Source organism: Diprion similis, chromosome 6, assembly GCF_021155765.1.
Source record: "Diprion similis isolate iyDipSimi1 chromosome 6, iyDipSimi1.1, whole genome shotgun sequence".
Taxonomy (NCBI): Eukaryota; Metazoa; Arthropoda; class Insecta; order Hymenoptera; family Diprionidae; genus Diprion; species Diprion similis.
The window spans coordinates 3,991,152-4,012,189 of NC_060110.1; the positions used below are offsets into that span (position 1 = coordinate 3,991,152).

Here is a 21,038-nt window from a genome sequence, read left to right on the forward strand (position 1 = left end):
CAGAGCTGTTAAAATTTGTGGAAGTTGAACTAACAGTAATAATAATGATAAAAAAAAAAATAATAATTAGTAATTACTTTGTGACCTTTCGGATTTTTTCCGTTATTGATCTTTGTGAGATGGGGCAAAAATTTTCAAGGGAAAAAAAACAAGGTAAAATAAATTAAGAAAACTCTTAACCTTCTCTTCGTCTAAAAATTTTATATCCGTAAAACTATCGTATGGATTTTCGATGTCTCAGGTTAGTCAATAATAAATGGATCTAAGAGGTTTTGATATAAGTATGTAAATTTCAATTGCTTTGTTCAGTATTCCGAGGAAAAAGGTATTTACAAGTGAAAATAAACGCACTGTGATACAACGTCAAGTCGATGAATGCAAAGGTGGTCAACCCACGCAACGTAATCATTTCACTCTGTCCATTTTTAAAAAACCCACATTCATCTCACAATCAGCCGCGTACACATACATACAATATTATTTAAAAATGTAATGCATACTCTACGAGGAAATTATATTCAATTATTTATGTTGATACAGTTCTATAGCTTAATATATATTTAAAAGTCCTTGTCATAAGGATTAAAATTTTGTGCTTTTCGTTCTTGAGACTCTTCTATTTTCAGCAAACTGCCAATGACTAAATAAATTCATGTAATTGAATTGCCGACATATGCCTACATTGTATATGTATGCATGGATAATAATACCATGCCAATTTTCAATCTCCGAGATTACAAGGAACAAACTCACAAATTTCATGTTTAGGAGCAATGGCTCAGATCTCTAGAAAGTAATGACATCCAGAATACAAACTGTATTTTTTAGAACATCAATGACTAAATGAAAGTTATTGGTTTACACACTAATTTCAGTATCTACATTCAAAGATACGTCATTTACGTTTTAAACTGATTGCAAATAATGAATACCATTCATAGCATGCATTAGCATTACCAAGCAATGCTTGTGCTGCATGTATGTGATTTGAACTTTGGATTTTATGGTATGAATTTATAAGATTTGCAAAGTAAAAGTGAACTTAAACTTTGAATAAGTCCTCCTTTTTGGATTATTTACACCCAAATATATAGAAGATGATCTTACACAATGTAAAAACGATCTCCAATTCTTATCAATAAGTTATAGAATGATAAAAACGTTACTTATACAATATGGAGTATTTATAATAAGAAGTGATCTTATGTCTTGAAAATTAATTTTCTCATACAGTGAAACAGGAAAGTAAATAGTCTCAATTGAAAGTAATAATTGCTTGAGTTTTAAAGTAACAGAAACTAAAATTTTCTAGATATAAGATCGAATAACAATCCGTACAATCTCAAAATATCACAATAAGTATTTTCAGATCGTAGAAATTATGTAAAATTGTTTGGCATTCTAATATGGCTTTGTCCACCGTGAAACGATAAAAAAAAAAATAAAGTTCGAAGAAAAATAACTTACAAACAATTCAAATCATCAGATTTCATAGAACACGCTTCTTGAAAGAATGTAACGTTAATACTAATTGATAACACATTTATTAATCATTTCTCTCCACGATAATGATATTACACTAAATAAAAATGCATCAGATAAACTTATGGGAGAGTAATTTGATAACTAATTATTATCTTTGTTTGTACAGATGCTGATTATACGTCGGATAAATTAGGAAAAATTATCGAATTAGATTGTTGTATTACAATATAATTGATATATAACCAGTTAGTAACTAACGAGAACAAATACAAACTGTTTTTTGTAATGTCTCTTTCAGAAAAATGCAATATTTATGTTTTGTTTTAAGCCTTTGAACTTGTTAACGTCACATTTTATTTGTAAGCAATGCGTTTTTAGAGTAATTTCATCAACTTCTCAAAAAGGCTTCATCCGCAGCACCCTGAGGAAATTTCCAATAAACAGAATTGCTTACAAATCATCTTAAAACAGTTTATTCTATCTTGGTCTTTGAATTTTGATGTTTCAATGAGTCGTGGCATGCACGTGACCCTCTTCGTTAGACATAATCCCATTTGTTTTTAGATTTATCCTTCTGTCTTTGGGTTCGCTTATAGCTGCGTGTCAAGCTGTGCGTCGCTGCACTGCTGAGCGCAGTCTTGGTACATGCCACGGTACCTATTTCCTAATTTCTGTCCCTAAAACATAAGTAAAAGTTTCTAAAGAAGTTCGTTGTGAACGATAGAATGATAACTTATTGAATCTTGAAGCATGTCAAGTTAAGTAAGTTAACCACCACCAATATTTTTGTAGAAACTACATATATTCAGTCTCTGAAAATTTTATAATCGAAATATTGACATGAGGTACGATGCTGTTCATATACATTCTGAAGTATGATGTTTTTGAATAAAATTCTGAGGTATGTAATTGTTAAACTAAATTCTAAAACATGATATTTTTAAATCAAATTCTGAATTACAATGTTGTTGACACACATTCTGAGGTATGATGTTGTTCTGCTAAGCTGTCGACCTTAGAATTGACTTACCCTGGTCCAGGATAGTAGTAAGGGGGAGGTCGCTCATATTCAGTACTGAGGGGTGGTGCTGCAGCAGCTGGTTGATACCTTGGTGGTCCCCCGTTTGGGAAATCCCAATTTCTAAAACCAGAAATATAATTTTGTTTACTTTCCAATAATTTTAATGTCTATTGTATACTTGAAGACTCGCTGAAGTATATTTAAGTTTGATGCAGCATATCAAGATATTTCGTAAACGAAACTGCAACTTCTGGGTCTCTATAGATTTTTTTGTAAGCGTCAATGACATAGAAAAATTATTGAAAAAAATGTCAAGAAACATATTACCATGATTTATTAAAGAACATTGCTGTTCGGCTGATTATGGATGCCGTTGTATCAGTATTGAAGTGTACTGCATGTCAGGTGGGAATTTGTACTACATTACTAACAATATCCTGCAGTTTTCACCTAGTTTTTTGGGAAAAACTTGACTGAACTACACGAATTACTAAAAAAAACTTTAAAGGAAAAACCTGTATTATACTAGTTTATTTGGGGTAAACAATCCGTAAAAAGCGACAATAGTAATATTTCTCCGCTAAAAGTATTTACAGTCAACCTTTTCAGAAGAAATAACCCCGGTGTCACTATGACAGTAACTTCACTAATAGGTCTGATATTTGTATGTAATATGCATAGAGTAACGTAATGCATAACGAATTAATTTTTTTATTTGAAAATTTAAGACTGAATATTCAAGTTTATATCAAAATTTATATACCTTTCTTTATAAAATGTTACTAAAGAATAAATATAAAGCGCATTCTTTTTTTAATCAACATTGTTTGTGCATTACAGTGAAAACTAATATATAGGAAACTACAGGCTTTCCAATGTCCTATTTTTTTATTAAACTTATCATCAGATGTCTATGTATGTACATACATAAGTAAAAATTGAATCTATACCGATCTTTGATACAGATTTGATTATATTGGGCAACGCGTGAAGCTGTAAATTGAATCAAGTGTCGAGAGGCAACAGTGAAATTTAGCAGGTTTTGTTGACCGACTAAGCATAGGCAAAACAATTAAACTCTCTTGGTTGGTGAAATCGTACCGCAGCAATATTTTCGTGTTCAAGGCAGCAGAGCCAACTTACTCGAAACGGGGCATGAGATGTCAAATTCTCCCCCATCGAGCGGCAAATTGGATTATGTTGTTACAATGACTCATAATAGTCATCAGTGAGTAGGTAGTTAAAGACTTGAGTAAAATCTTACGAACCTTTTCAAATTACTATATGAACTATTCGAGATCTGATTGACCTAAGAAACTTTGGATTGTCTACATAGTCTTCGTAAGCCGCATTTGATAGTTAGAGCTTCGGATAGTCAATCTGCATGAAAATTCAGAAAAGCTCGCGCATGTGCAGTCGGACACTCAATCTGCTAAGTTTCACTGTTTCCTATCTGCCTGTGAAATCGGTTGAGTTGAATGGCATAAAATCAAAATTGGTCTTGCGACTTACGTGTGGAGGTGTTTTGAGAGATGTGAGAGGCCTCCCCTCAAGGTTCCCACTCACCTGGAAATAACCAGGACAACAATTTCACGACCGCTACACGAGATTGATCAATCAATAATTAAATTCAATAGAAGACAGATATGCCACGTAAAAAACAGAATATATCTGATGAGTGGGAACCCTGTTAAAAATAAATTGCAAATAAAAACCTCATACATAATTATAAAATGGGTTCGGTAAATAACTCTTTCCAAAACATTAGAAAACGGAGTTGAAGAAAAGTAAGAGTAAAATACCAGGATTAACAATAATGGTCATAACAATAAAAATATAAATAACTCATACAAGTAACAAAGTTTACGAAACGTAAACTCTCACCAACAGAATATCCTAGGGACAGACTTGAAGATTTACCAAACCTATAACCGACGTACAATGTTGGTCGATATCGTTTGATACATGAAATTTAAGATTTTACCAATCAATGTAAGTCGTAATTTTTGGTAAGGGGGAAACAACTCGAGATTTGAGTGACACGGTGAATTTTTGAGTTAAATTAATTTAAGTTATTCCATGTTATTTAACTTAATTTTTTTTATTTCAGATAAATTCCTTTAATTCAACTTAATTTATTTCAATTAATGAATTTCAATTTTTACGAGTGAGTTTAAAAAATTTCAATTCATTCTTTTGTATTTCCCGTTGTTTCGAATTATTTTGTTCAATTGAACTTAATTTTTTTATTTCAATTTATTTTTTGTTTCTCCGTGAATAGATAATTCTGGCACGAATCCAAACTGATTCAAATCAATTTGACTTAATTTTCCGTAATTCAGTTTCAGTAAATTTCTCAGTTAATTCTCACTACTTCAGTTAATTTTTAACAATTCAGTCAGTTCTCATTAATTCACGTGAATTATAATTAACTCACAAACCTATTGACACATCAATTCAGCAAGTTGTTTCCCCTTCGTTCTTGGGTGCAACAATTGCATTGTTGTCAAACTGAAAAATCTATTTGTAAATTTCCATCCAAATGAAAATGGCGCCTAAGTTACACACAATAATGTTTCAATAATACCTTGAAACGTTTAGATAATTTTCAAACGAGGAACGTTAACGTAATGAAATATTGAGAATAGAAAATCCGTTTCTGCAATATCATAGTGACTTTGAAGGATTCAAGTATCAAATATTAAATGTGTACTCTTTTCTGGTTTCATGAATTTTAGACGACCCTAAAGTTACAAAATACCGAAATTTCGTGAATATTAACGTTCGAAATTCAACTTTATAGGACGGGACGGGTTCACAGATCCAGATTATGCTCTGATGATCTGTCATCGGAATGTATCCATATGTATGAATGTAAGTTCAAATAATCTTAGAAATATTGAGAATAACATGAAAGCCAAATTCTCACTGATTACACCCTACACACCAGCATGATGCAAATGTTATTTTACGGACAATTCATTCACTAATAGTAATAAACTTACAAATTTTTAACACGCATAAAAAGATCATGCTAATCTAACACTATTTCAATGTGAAACTTTTCGAATTTTTTTTATGTATTTTAAGAATAATTACTCAAGGGAATCCTGAAAGTCATTTTACCCATATTCAAACTCTCACCACTCTTATTTCAGTGAAATACTACAAGCATTTTTTAACACTGTGGAATAAACATAATTTCACATCTTTTATTCTCAATTTGGTTTTCTGTTCTAGAGTTATACACACCATTTATCACTGACCAATTTTATTGTTATTTTCTTATTAAATAAAAAGACGAACATGAAGTAATTAGACTCTAAATTCTTAACTGATATTCAAAAAAATACATTCACATTATCGGAATTGAATAGATTTATGAAGGATTTTTTCGTAAAAAAAAACTAGGCCAAATTAATTAAAATTCGATGAGTGATGTTCTTTTTTCATTTATTGCGAAGTTCGAATATTGCACAATATTCAAAAGTATAAAAGGGTACGTTGTTCAATTTTTGATGTTGTTTTGCAATGAAAATCTGTCTCGAACGAGCCTCTTGAGGGGGGACTTCGATGAAATTTTGGTGATATCGAGTTTTTTGTTTTTCAAAAGGCTAAAAAAATGCGATCAAAAATTCCTTCCAATAAAATTAAAAAAAAAAAATTTCAATCTCCTGGGATGAATGTGTATGCGCAAGGAACTTTTGGGAGCGGTACGCTGGAAATTTTCTGCCAAAACTTCCTGGCGCGTAGAGTGTACATATGATAAATGAATGAAAACTTACTCTGAATATTATCAGAGATTGAATAAATTTGTGGTTTTTGTTGTAATGGGTGGTGGGAAGTTAAATTATTGTAAGGATTGTGTAGTAAGATTAAATTGATAAGAAATAAAATGTTATTTACATATTAAATTACGTGACAAGTAATTTAGAGTTGGCAAAAACTTTTTTGATTACCGCCGTATAAACAATTCTTTGAAAAGGAATGCTCCTGTAATAAGCAATGTTTGATCCAAAGCGGTTCTATCCATCTAACTTGTTTTTGGAAAAAAATTACCATTTTTTCCACATTTATATTCAATTGCTTGTTTAAGCTGTTGACGTTGTGAATAATTATAATCTGATTTTACTCACTTGGGTGCAAGATCTGCATATCTTGAATCGTGGTTGGATGAGCTTTGATGAGCATCGGACACCCTTTCTCGATCACTATATGCTCCCGCAGGTCCGTCGTAGCTTTCAACATAGGCTGCCGGATGGTGCCTACTGTGAGCGCCATGTTTTTTATCATGAACACTGTAATTAAATGAAAAAAAGAGTTGTAGTTGCATTTTCTATTAAGCTCCGTGTCATCATGCAAGCTAGCACTGCCATATGATTTATGAAATGGGTTGTAGGAGTAAATATATTAAATCTGGTGGTATTTTCACAATGGGTGTTTAAAAAAAAAATCATCAAAAACATCGGTAATCGTTACATCCAATAGTGGTGAGAAATATTTTACAAGGTACATATTTGACAGGATTGACCATAGACGACTAACCATACCTTGACAGAAATTGACTACTGCGCTATCGAGCTATTTAACAATAAGTACCAGGATAAGAATAAGAAAAAGACTGTTGGAAAATTGATTGAAAATTAATAATCTCAATTAGTTTTCAACGTTCAATTTTTATAATAATTTTCGCCACTATGCTAGTGCTGTAAAATTGCATTATGTACTGATGGATTACCGTTTGTTCAAAATAACAATTAAATTTGAAATGAGGCCTAATTGTGCAAATACATTATTATCAATTGTAATGTGGATATACATAGGATACTCATTCTTTTCTTTAGCGTATTATTGTTCTACAATTATCAACTGCCTTTCACAGAAAGGTCCATAAATATTAATAGTTTCAATATTATGGGGAATGTGCATTGTCAAATTTTATAACAAACTCAAAACAATACTAATCAAACCGACAGCGAGAACTTATTAATCTAGTGGATGCTGAAACTCGACATTACTGGAGACCAGTACACTGAAAAAAATGTATGATCCATTCGACCAAAAATTCATTGTAAATCATTGTCCTCTTAGTCATTGAATTTTTTTTTATAACACTGGAAAATGCACTTATGCAAACTACTCTTTTATGCTGGCTGGTATTAGATTTAATTCACATTTGAGTTAACTATAATACTTTCTAGTTCTGGTCTGATAAATTATTTACTAAAAACCAGCAATCAACAGGCAAATTTCAGTAAAATTAGAGATAGCTTGTAAAATGAGAAATAATTTGTGTGATCCATTTTTACAAATCAGTAGATCAAAAAAAAAAAAAAAGAACAGAAATAATCATTCTAAGCATGAATGTTAAAAGTGTACAACATATCCAAGTGTAAGATTGATTTTATCGAGTAAAAAGGAGGGGGGAAAATAAAAATAAGTAAATATTCCTTTCGTTTACAAGCATTATTCATCATCAACAGAATGTACAAGGGTAGCATAAAATTAACGTGCAAGTATATTACGTATAAATACAAATATGCAATGGGAGTAAATGTGAGACGCTTAAATTTAAAATTAACAATTTCGCAGAGCGTGCATACATATATAATAACGATAATAGTTTTAAAAATATGGTAACAGTTCAATTTACAAAAGCTTCGTGCTTACAATTTCATTTTGCTACTTTGCATACACGGTAAGAACTATAGCGTAGTTTGACGAGGTACATATCTTTAGATTACCAAAAACAATATCTAATTTTCAGAAATTTTTTTCATTTCATTTTCAACGGTACACATGCAATCGAAAATTGACAGATTTGAACCTTTTGTCACTTCGTGTATAATCACACGCTGCAAAGAATCTCAGGGGAACAATACTTTTTCAAATTTCTAGAGAATTACACATTAGCCCATTACGTGTAATTATTGATAAGAAAAAATAAGCTTGACGCCCTGTTTAATGAAATCTGTAAAAAAAACAGTAGACTTTATTCGAGCGTATTCAACAAAATTAATGCAGGTCCAAAAACAGGATTCAAACGAATACCGAACTGACTATCCATATCAATCCATGTCGGTAGGATTTTTTTCTTTACCAGGGCGTATCCTAAACTATCGACATGCTTGATGACATGCTATTGATTGTCTTGTAAAAATACTTACTGGGCAAGGGGTATGTTATCCCTGTCAGCATATGCGTCATACAAATATTCACTGGAACGGAGTTCGAGTTAGCAGTTAGATTCCGATAGCCATTCCAGACATTAAACAACTATTTAATAACCTACTTTATTAACTTCATGGGATACGTATAATTTCCTAGTCGTTCATTTGAAAAGAAAACTAATAATAATAATAATAATAATGTCGTAATCAATTATTGGTGTAAAATGTAAATGTGTAACGCACATCGAGCTTGGAAAGTATAAAAATTATAATATAATCAAAGTTTGTAGGAAATTTTTATCGAATTAGAATGAATGAAACTGAATGGTGTAAAATGGATAACGAAGGATATTATACAATGAGAAAAAATATTTAAAAAACAGACAAAATGAAAACGATAACTTCGAAACGATCCAAGAAATTTTTATAGATACTGCTTTGAAATTTTCTTGACAACATTCCATGAAATTCACAATATTTTAATCATCAACTGCATTTCTATATCACTGTTTCTTATACGAGTAACATAAAAAAAAATCATTTCCTGTTCATTTCAACTTCAGTAAATAAAATGTAAATGATTTGTCTATTTGTCTAATTGTCGTAATGCTGACACTAGCCGCGGATAGCAAGCCGTCGATTAACAAAAAGTTTTTAAACACAGTGATTTTCATGGAAAAACTGCTACTGTGAATCGGCTTCTTGCTATCGACGTCTAGTTTCAGCCTAAGGAATGATGAGTAATATGCAAAATAATGAATCTACCTGTGTGGACAAACCATGCTAATGTAGATATTACGTATCATATTTTGTTCCTATGGAGATAATCTTAAACTGATTTAAAAGCCTACTCCTGAAGGAGTGATATTGATAATTTGAAATTACCCATGATGCTTCGTTTCATCTACGAATAAAACGAATAGACAATCTGTAATTGGGACGAGTATAAATAAATTAAATTCGTGATTTGTAATCCAAGAAAAATAAAATATAAATTATATTTTTATTTATAGTTAACTTTAATATTATATAAATTTATAATGATTTTGTCCCAATTAAAAAATGAAAATACGATTTGTAATTTATTTACTGTATGTATTTAACAAAAAATCGTAATTATACAGTGCCCAGCAAGGTTTGTATTGCAAATTAAAATATGAAAAATACTCTTACTTTTCAAGTTAAATTTATAAGGCACTTATCTTAATATGTAAACTTTCCATAACTAGCGAGGGTTCAAAAATATAATACATAACGCAACAACAACAAAATTCATATCAGACAATGAACAAACATGTGTTATCAATGAAAAGATGAAAGAGTTCGGTATTTTCGATGTGGAATTAATGAGCGATTATGAGAGTAAAAAAAAAAGAGAGAAACCCAAAGCTTCTACTATTTATCATGAGAAACTAATATAAAACCCATGTTGTTATACTCAGAAGGAATAATTGCAAACGTACAAATTACACTAATCATCTATACTAGAAATCATAAGCATAATCAGCTTACAAGCAACATTGATAAGAATTAAGTACTCACGCTTCGACCAGTGGGCCTGGATATGGATCAGACTTCTGGTAAAGAGCACTGAGCTTCGCACAGAGTATTATAGTCGGTATGAAGAGAACTAAGCACCAGCCAACACTCGCCCAAAAACCGTTCTAATCAGAGAAAAAAATCGAACGTGAATAGCTAATTAGTACGCTATAGTAAATACCAACTTTAAAGATTACCATGTGATCAACAGAGTTAATGGATGGATTGAGAGGATGTATTAAAAAATACGGTATTTAGCCTACTTGTTGGTCAAACCTTGCAGGATGCTACTGACGCTCATATTCAAGTCTAATGATTAATTATTTATTCAAGGATTCAGTATACAAGGCAGATAGGAACGGAATATAATTTTGATTAATTTTTTTTTTTTCTTTCCAATATTGAAGCTTAAATTAGGAATGTTAGGAAAATTTATCCATATTATTGATTAAAAAATCAACATATTTTCTGTGCTCAATGTTTTCAAAGTTTGAAAAACAATTCTCGGAATCAAATAATTTTTAAATACTTGGAATTTATAAAAAAACAACTAGTAACTTGACATTTAAAAGTGGGATAATATAAAATTGCGTTAATTCAAGTATTCTTTGTCCAATTTCGCAAGAAAATTCTTCATCATGGAATGAATTTCTCCAAGGCATCTTGATAATATTGCACAATGATAAGAAATAAATCAAATTTTTACTCACAAATGGGTCCAAGATTTTGTTACACGAAGCAACGAGTGTTGCATCGTATGCATTTGACACTGGGGCACATTTTCCAACAGTTTCCATGCCATTCCTAGCAACGAAATTCATAAAATCATCCACCAGGTTGAGGAATTTGTCTCCGAACTTCTTTGCGACCTATCATGTTAAAAGAAGTACTTGTGATTATTAAGACCCAGGTAATTCTGACCTTTGGAGATAAGTTTTGAAATTTCTCTAATACCCTCCCAATGAGTGAAAGATGTGCGTTCTAAATATTTTTCTCCAAAGTTCTGTTAACTGAACGTTTACTCACATACTGAACATACTTCGGACCCTCTTTGTTCAGGAACTCTTGAGCCTGAGTCGTTTCGTTGACTAGATCATGTATTGCTTCTGTCATAGAGCTGTGATTAAACTTGATATGCTCTTGCAAAGTTAATGCATGAGCACTTAGTTGTTGGCTAAGCAACGTCATAGGGGTAACAAATGTTCTATGACATCGTTCCAAATTAATCGCATTAGTTTCAAGACTTATTCTTATTCTGTCATGTCCCTCCGGTAATTTTGTCGCCACTTCTCTCAACTTGTTGGCGAGGTGTTCCAAGTTCAAATTCGTTATATTGTTTTCCAATAAGTCGGTGTACCGAGAGAACATGATTTCACTCAAACCACTCTGAGCCAAATCATTGAGCTTTGACCGAGCGCTGTCGCTCAAAATGACAACCCCTGGGGAAAGATTTATCTTCCTTCGTAGTTGTTGGATTGTATTGTTGATGTCGTAACGTTCTGCATAAGTATGTAAGCTTGTCAAATCGATTAAGTTCTCAAGTTTCAAAACCTTGTACAGAGTTTCGTTTGCATGACACATACTGAAACACACAAGAAAAATATAATCACAAAGTGGAGAAAAGTTAGAAGTAATACGTACGAAGAAGGATTTTTCGCGTTTTATACTCCACAGGCGGAGGATATGCATGACTTACGTTATAATATAACTCATGTTAATATTCACGTCAGGTTTATTTGGATACAACTTTGATTTTATCTGAACAAAATCATCGACCAAATCGAACATTCGGTTGTCTTTGGGATTTTTTAGCGGCTCACAAACGCCGCGCTGAATGATAACACCGGTAACCATGTGAGCCACAGTCACAATCATTAAAATACTGGTCAATAGAAATATAATCCACACTGCCCTGTGAAAACAGAAAAGAAATTAATTAGTGATATACTTACGTAAAATTTATAAAAGTTGACATGAATGGTGATGGGATTAATTGTAATTATACGTATACTTACATCATCAAAAAACGAGCACCTGCGCCCTTGTTACAACAATCGTCTCCGTAACCATCAGGGCGTTTTCCGCAAACACCGCAGAGTAAACCGAGCGTCAAGCAACACAGGACTGTCAGTAGTATTCCAGATATCCCAAGTCCTACGTAGTACCTGGAATAAGATAATCTTTTATGTTTCAACGATGGGAGAATCCAATATTGGTCTGAGATTTAAAATGACGAAGTCTTTTCAGCTCTAAAACCAAGAAGTTCAATCCAAGAAAATTGTGTGACTTTTTATGCTAACTGAAATTATGTAAAACGAAATTCAAAAGATAAATAACTAAATTGGAATGGGTTTGAAGTTGATTAAAAAAGCTAACAACATTTCTATACATTTTCTGTATACCGAAGTCAGACACCTAAAATTTGGTGTACGTATTTAATAAACAAATTTCAAAAAATGAGCATTGAATTTTTATTTCAAACTAAATTTTTAGGTAAACAAATTATTTTATCTCTTAAATGGTTCGTAATTCATCGATAATCGTATGCGGATATGTTTCCCAGAATAAAAAAAGTTTTTTTTACAGAGGTAAGTATTTCCTCAAAAATCATTTCATAATGTTGAAACGTGATTCCAGAACACTGACCAGAAGAACAAAAAAGTCTACAGACAAACAAAGTTTTGTACTCAAATGCAGTTTTGTTGAATGTCGATGTATCGCAATGAGAGATCAGTAACGAAAATAAGGAAAACTTAAAGAAGTTGAACGACGTGATTAGAAAAGCATTGAATCTTACCGGTATGGGGAATATTGATTTATATGCGTGCTGGCAATATCAACATGGCGAATATATTGCGTATCTATATCAGAGCTGATTTTGTCAAGTAGCGATGTAATGTTATTGGCGACTCCTTGCAGAGAATCACCAGCTCGTCTAATGCTAGCACTGACAACAGGGATAGTCTGATTTACAGCATGTTGAATGTCCTTCTGAATTTTGGCGAACGACTCCCTCCCTTGGCTTACTTCTGAGACAATATTGCCTTCCATCAAAAGCGTTATGTTGCGCAGTGCAAGTGAGACATTCGGCAGCTATAATAATTATTTTTTTCTTTCGATTATCAGTCTTTAGAGATATTCTCTAAAATGAAAGTAAGAATTACATGGTGTTTTATGATAAGAAGTAGCTTCCTAAGAAATTGGATTTATTCATAATCGGGAAAAACAATTGCCCAAAGATCAAAAACACTGAAAGTACCTATATCAACTCATACTTGGTTTCATGACAGATTAGCTCTTTCAGGGCGGCCCAGGTAAACATTCCGTCAGAGATGGATAGCAACGTTCAGAAAATTTTCAAAAAAACAGTAAAGAATCAGACAGAAAATTGATTTTGTGTTTGTTTTTATATTGTTTAAAGTTACCTTATTATTATTATATTATTATTATATTTCAGTTATCTGAAATTTCACGATTTTTTGTCATACAGACAGCGAACAACTGCCCAAATCTCTGAAAAGATACTTCTTCTGAAAATTACTTCATCTGTTATCCTGAAAGAGCGATTTTTAACGTAGCTATTGACGTCATAAATAATGGGTTAAGTAAATCCACTTCTTATGGTATAACACAAGGACACCTAGAGTGTTTGAAAAGTTGAAAAATGATTATGTAAAATAAAAACGATAGAATGAGTATACACTATGCATGTTATGTAACGTATGGGAAATTCTCAACGAACTTATGACATTAGCCACTTGCTTTTATCAATACTAAGTTTTCAAATAGATTACCAAGTGTGTTTCCAAATAGTGATTATTGTAAAATCCGACCAATTGTCAGTCACATCGATGAGAGTTGGAAAAAGAAGTGACTGTTCGTGGAGAATTCCTCTTATATAATATGACATCTATATTATATCTATATGCCTATATTAATATACATACATTATACATAGCAAATGAAAACATGAATGATCGTAAGAGATTAAATGTTTTAATGCCGATTGAAACTAAATATGAATAATATATAACAAGGTGAGGAGGGTACATGCTACGCTTACAACTTACAGACTGAAGCTTTTTGGCGGGCATGGAATAAAAACAAGTTTATATAATAAATTCAGAGATTTCTAAATTACATATTACTTCAAATTTTATACTGGTTTTCGACATGTCATGAGCATTTACAAAATGAAACTCTGCAAAAACTTTGTACGTTATATTACTTGCATTTGTGACAAAATTCTAAAATGCATACAAGAGAGTTTTGTCTGCTACGGCAATGAACAAAAACAGTTGTTTCAATCGTCTAAAATTAGCAAAAACTCATCAAGATATAATACATACGAGTGTGTTTGGCAAATTGGAAAGATCTGTATCATGAATGAACGATAGGTACTAGAATAAGGTATACGAGATTAGGTTCAAGGAACAAAATACCATAAGCTAAATAAATAGCTGAAAGTAGATTCGCTCCGGTGTTATAATATTACCTTTGGTGACAATAGATTTTCACAAAGAATATCACAGTTGTCACATTTAAACGAAAGGCATCGAATGAAAGAAAAATAAAATAAGGAGTCATGATCTACGTGGTGTATACATACATTATATATATAATATATATATATATATCTACTCTACATAAAATTCAATTAGATAAAAGCAGCTCCATAAAAATTTCAACTACTTTGATTTCCAAGTGAATATAAAACGATAGTGAACTTCTTATACCTTTGGGAAATATCTATCCAGGTACTGCATGTAAATGGCAAAGACATAATTTCTTAGATATACAAATGTTGTATGTTTATGAATAATTGGTGATATGTTTTTCCATTAATCCTCGGAATTCAATTGCATAAATAAATGCAGTAATAAAGAGTAATAAAAATACTGACCTTGTCAAATGGAACTTGAACAGCCATCTCGTTGACATTGTACTCTTTCCTGATGTCTTGACAGTATTGTATTGTACACTCCTTTAAAGTGTGAAGCAAACTATTTCTGACCTGCCGCAGTTCTGAAACAAATATTCAACACATAAATGGAAATTAATATTCGCAAAGAGGCAATGTTTTTCTTGTAAACAAAAGCTTTGAGAGAAATAAAACAATAAGTTATTCTTACCAATTGCTAATTCACTTGCATTCGTCCGTAATCCTTGAGTGATACCCTTAATCCTGTTCAAATCATTACCAATCTCGCCAAGTCCAGAAACGATATTATTCAGATTTGTCAGTGATGCGGCGTGAGAGTATTTCGCTAGTTGTTCCGTAACGATTCTTCCGCTTGCTTGGAGAATGTTGTTCAATGTGTACTCAAGTTGGTTGTAATTGGTACCAAGTAAATTATCAATTTGACGAGATGTAACACGGAGGTACAATTGGACATCCTTTAAGTTAGTTTTAAGATTGTTCGGTAGTTCATTAGTTCCTTCTTGCATGTATTCGTTTGTTACAAATGCACAAACGACCCCAAATCTGTTTGTATAAGAGAGAAGGACATAATATAAGATGTATACTATCATAAATCTAAATTTACCTTCTAGGAGTCATTTCATGTAAAACCGAACGCTTTGCATGTGAAATATCGTTCGAAAGTTTTAATTTTCCCAAACTTTTTTTTGTGTATTCTTCTAGCTATACCATCAGATAAGTTCTGGAGGAAAAAAGTGCAGTGCATCTATATATTTTATTACATAACATAATTTCAGATTTCCAATTCGACACACACACTCTTCTCAGCTATTTTTTATCAGTAGAATACAGAAAAAAAATTCAGGCAGGTAAATGAAAATTGGCAATGTCGCAATACAGTATTCGGTTAGACTTGAAATAACTCTTGTTGTTAAGCAAGTTGAATTGAGAATTGAGTAAAAGGGACGACGCTACAAAATATTATACAAGCAAAACACACTCACAATATGATCGTCGCAACAGCGATCAAGACAATGCTGAGCATAATTTTTCTGCAATGATCATGCTTCTTGTCGAAAGGTTGACTTCGCCCGCCGCAATGACCAGCACAACGACAGCAGCAAAAGAATAATCCGATACACGGTAGAACAGCTGCGAGTAATAGACCTGCTATGGCGAGACCCGCAACACCACTGTAATGCTTCAGGATGATTTTCCACTCTTTAACTGGATCTGCAAATTTGGGTTGACCGTCTTCCAACGTTATCATACCTGCAAAATGATAAAAAGATGTCGTCGTTATTAAAACAATATTGGATTTTCAACCTTTAGGCCGCCAGAAAATCTAAATATAGACGCTGTGGAGCAATCTACGAAAACTCTGTGCTCAGGGATTTTTGAGGTCACTAATTGCGAATCTGAACTCGAAATTTCGAAATTCAAGATGGCGAACCAAAATCCGAAAAGTCACTCGATTTGGATGAAACTCGGTATTCGAGATTTTCGAGGTCACTGATCACGAATCTGAACTCGAAATTTCAAAATTTGTCATGGCGGATCCAATATGGTTGCGCAGACTAGTTTTTTGGATTGTTGTCCGGCGTATTGAATCCACCATCTTGAAATTAGAAAATCTGATTCCAGATTCGTTATCAGCGACTCCAAAAACCCCGCATCAAGGTATTATGCCAAAAATCAATTTCCAATTTTCCCTACCATTAACAGGCACACTACTTGGGAACTTTCTAAGGGGTTTAAAGCTCGACATCAAATCCCAGCAGTCTAAAACTCAGACCAAGCAAATACGGGACTTTTTAATGGTCAGATCGAATTTAATTATCACCAACAATTCAAATCAAAAACACAATTATCGCCGCGAAAGGATTTGTATGAAACGCGTGGTTAATCACACGTGGGGTTGTAATTTGCTGCACACACACCCTGTAATATCAAGTGATCCTGGTAATCATTTTTTAATTGTTGCATAGATTTGGATTAATTGAAGTTAATCAATATTTCCGTCAGATGCACCAGCTTGTTACATATTTGGGCATGGTCTCGAGTTTCACAATGATAAATCTGATATTTAGAGAGAGAGAGAGGGGGGGGGGGGGCAGAACTGAGAGTAAATATTGTAATTACTAACATTCTTTCTGTTTGTAGGATGAAAAAAGTTTCAACGTTGGAGGTAAAATCAAGTATTGATTAAAAAAAATATGGTTTATAAATAATTCTATACATTCCGGCACATTAGGGATTATTTTTCGTTGTTAATAATGGAATTCAGGTCGATCCAGGATCGAAGATATTACACGTCTCTATTTAGTTAAGAATTAAATTAAAAAAACGATGAAATCCATAGATTTTTGCAAGCAGAACACGATCGGCAAATGTGAGGTAAGATTAGGCGATCACATAGCTATGGTAATATCTGAAATGTGCAGTTTATCATGAGAAAAAATATAAATACGTTGACAGTGCGAGAGGATAAGCATGATAACTAGTCGCGTCGTCGGCAACTGCAACGCGGAGAAGAGGTCAGTGACTTTGAAAAATCGATCGAGACGTCCAGTAGTTAGAATGTGTGCAATAAATATATGTTATGTACATTCATGCAGGTTTTATGGGTCGGCCATACGATGCGTTTATATGTACATACAATAATTGCCTGCGTAAAACAAAACATATTATGGGAAATGAGACGGCGTGTGAGACACGAGATCCTAATATATATATATATATAGTAAGTATAAAGTCCGATGGAGACAGGATTCTACAAGCCATAGACGTAAGGCAGAAGCCATATAAAAAAAATGGCGCTACGGCTTCTGCAATCTGCTTACCGCTCCGGGAATTTCAATCTAGACGAAAATCAATATTCCGTAGAAAAAAAAAAAAAAAAAAAAAAAAGAAAGGAATCACAATTGCGGTTTATGATGCTTACGGAATATGGACGGTGGTTTTTTGTATAAACAGAATTATTTCAGGAACCGGTAAAAATTTATATTTTTGTTATGGCTTTTGCAATCTGCATGCTTATGGCTTGTGGAATTCATCGTGGTTTGGTTTTGAGGCAAGGTCGGTTGGTCGAAATGAGATAGTTTTTATTTATCTTATCACGAGATAGACGTACATTTTGTTTTCGACAAATTATTATATTCCTAAGCTACGAAAGCTTCTTTGAAAATACAGCGAAAATCGAAAATACTACAATTTTCGAAAAATATACATGCAAGAGTCCAAAATAACAAACTGCTGATTTACTAGTGTTTCAAAAGTTATAAACCGTGAAACTCAATGTTATACAAAAATTCATGTTGTTTCAACGTCTTTGATAGCTAAATTATTAAGCTCATATCGATAATTGAAATGACAAATTTGTAGGCAATTTAATTATTCGTATAAATAATTGCAGAGTATTTTGTGATCTGTTCAAAATAATATCTCGTGTAATAATTAAAGTTCATACAAGACTCGTGCGGATATCGTACTCGAGTTTATGAAAATATGCACGAATTTTAGTGGGAATAAGAAAAGTTACGCGAACTTTAAACGACTTGTTACAAAATTTGCACGAATGTGCATGAACTCAAATCGAAGTAAAGTGAAAACTTTTTCAAGAATTTAATTCTTTACAAAATGTTTCCAAGATCAAGTCCGTATACCAATAAATGAGATTTGATTAGCAACAGTTTTCAAGAAAGATATATAATCCTCGTGTTATTTAAATGTGAAAAACTTGGAGTTCGAAGAGTGAAATTTTCGATCTCACGTTCAGAAACATCCTTTGATGATAAAGAAAATATAGTTTCAAAACGAAGCACCCTTGCATTGCAAATAGAGCAGTAGGTTGGCAGGACGTAGCTGAACGAAACTTGGCTTACATAACATCACGAGCGAAGGGAATTACAGAGCAATTGTCACAAGAGAATAATGCTGTTTACTATATGGAAGTTTATGTCGACTGAGCTACAGTCAAATGTATATGTATAGCAGATAAGTAATGTACTACATTACCGTACTATTTAATATTACTATGTAGTGCCACTTTGAATAAAACCGATCAGAAAGTCACAAATTTATACCTTAACAGATCTGATTTTGAATGGAACGATACAAAACGAAAGCAGCGTCATTTGTTTGTCAGTTTTTAAATAATTTCAAAGCTGGCCTTTTTTTTTTTTTTTTTGTCAAGAAATAAATATTCAGGTCGGATTGAAGAATGAAAAAGAATTCGTCGAACAGTTCATTGAAAGTTGACAATTGAAGTTGAGGAAAATCGGTAAAGAAAAGAAAAAAATAACGCATTCGAGTTAAAAATCATCCGCGTAAAAATAACACCGATGAAGATCATTTAAAACGTTCTTTTTTTTACTTTTCAAACTTTCGATGCAGACCGTAGATCCATTCATTCTTAACTGGAATCCCGATTTCATCCACATAACGGGTTTCGTAATCTTCGTCATAAGTCGTGGATCTCCTCTCGCGATGAAGGATGTGGGCGTCGTTCTGAGCTTACAGAGTGTCTATATCTAGCAGGTATCAACGGCATATCAAATTCCCTGGAATTCCCGGTTTTTCAGAAATTCCCTGGCTTAGAACCGTCTTCGAACATACCGATCGCGAGTCCTTGATAAACTGGATTCAAACAAAACTAGCAGCGCACAATGAAGATGGCTTCGTTCGGTACGTTTACTTGATGTCAATTTCGTCGCTGCAGTATATTGGGACCAAGCTGTTTGCAGACAGATAGAGTACAGCCATATATATATATATATATATGTATAAACGAATATTACATAGAGGCTTAGTATTTGTAGGTATATATACGTGATGTTTAATCTGGCAATGAGACGTAGCAGCTATAGTTTCAACAATCACGGTTGATGATTTACGATTTACGATAAGAGCTGTTTTCCAGTTTTTTTTTTTTTTTTTTTTAACATTGGCGTGTAATTTTTAATAGAATTTTACCGTGTTGGTCACATTAACTGTAAGAAATTATTAACAATCTAACACCCACGCGATATTTGGATATAACGATGTCGAATGGTCAGATGACTTTGATCAATCAACTCTTCATCATCGTCCATAGACAGGTTGTCCAGTTACTTGTGAAAACGTAATTCTCTGAGAATTTCAGGTTTTTCAGACAATAATCATTATTTATCTAGTTTGTTCTCATGTGAACGATAAATAAAAAGCACAATAGTCATACGAACAAGAATATTTTGTATTCGACTAGAGCACAGCTCATTGTGAGAATTCGCTAACACGTACAATTTTTAAGCAGTCAGAGCTTGGTTAATAACCATTGCCTGAAAGTTGAAAGGAAATTTTGTTCTCCTCACCAAATGGCTAAACTTTTATGAATCTAGGATGAAAATTAATATATTCCTGATACGACCCAAAATTCCCTGAGATTTTCAGGTTTTTTCCAGGGGACATCAAATTCCCTGATTCCATAATTTGATAGACGCATCCAAAGAATAAAATTCGAGAATTCAGTGTAAAGATTATCGAGAGAAATGTGAATATTTCCAACCACACAATTTAAGTGTTTTTTTTTTTTTTTGCTTTTATGCCATTTTTTATGAATGGAATCCACTAGTATCGGCAAAATAATACTTCATAGGCATATTTTTTTTTTTTCAATTAAAAATACTACAAACTGTGAAAGCTTGAAAAAAAAAAAAATGTTCGCGAGATCCTTCACAGAGTATGAATCAGGCATGATTCATGTTTCTACACCTACTCGACAGAGACTTGTTAGACAAGCGAAGCATGATTTTTAGCGCTGTGACTTACAGTGTTTGTTACAATGCGTCGAGCCGTGAATACATACGTAATATACATACATACACAAGTAAGTATGTATCCATCTCATTATTTTTTCTCATAA

At 32.7% G+C, this 21,038-nt stretch overlaps 1 protein-coding gene across 7 annotated transcripts in view; it reads right to left on the reverse strand.

Moving 5' to 3' along the window:
• Nucleotides 1-1,727: 1,727 nt before the first annotated feature.
• LOC124406652 (prominin-like protein) overlaps nt 1,728-21,038 on the reverse strand; it is a 35,736-nt gene continuing 16,425 nt past the window's right edge. Inside the window, exons 2-17 of one of the 7 annotated variants that reach the window (XR_006929253.1) lie at nt 16,141-16,408; nt 15,348-15,700; nt 15,119-15,240; nt 14,952-14,975; nt 14,286-14,294; nt 13,013-13,308; nt 12,231-12,380; nt 11,912-12,127; nt 11,242-11,797; nt 10,926-11,084; nt 10,219-10,340; nt 8,674-8,724; nt 6,643-6,804; nt 4,019-4,072; nt 2,516-2,626; nt 2,149-2,162 (exon numbers count right to left, since the gene is read on the reverse strand). Coding sequence is in view for 6 of the 7 variants with exons in the window: in XM_046882141.1 (XP_046738097.1) it covers nt 2,150-2,162; nt 2,516-2,626; nt 6,643-6,804; nt 8,674-8,724; nt 10,219-10,340; nt 10,926-11,084; nt 11,242-11,797; nt 11,912-12,127; nt 12,231-12,380; nt 13,013-13,308; nt 14,286-14,294; nt 14,952-14,975; nt 15,119-15,240; nt 15,348-15,700; nt 16,141-16,408 (2,612 nt within the window). In the remaining variant the exon portion in view is untranslated. The other 6 variants (XM_046882141.1, XM_046882142.1, XM_046882144.1 and 3 more) reach the window with 6 other exon arrangements.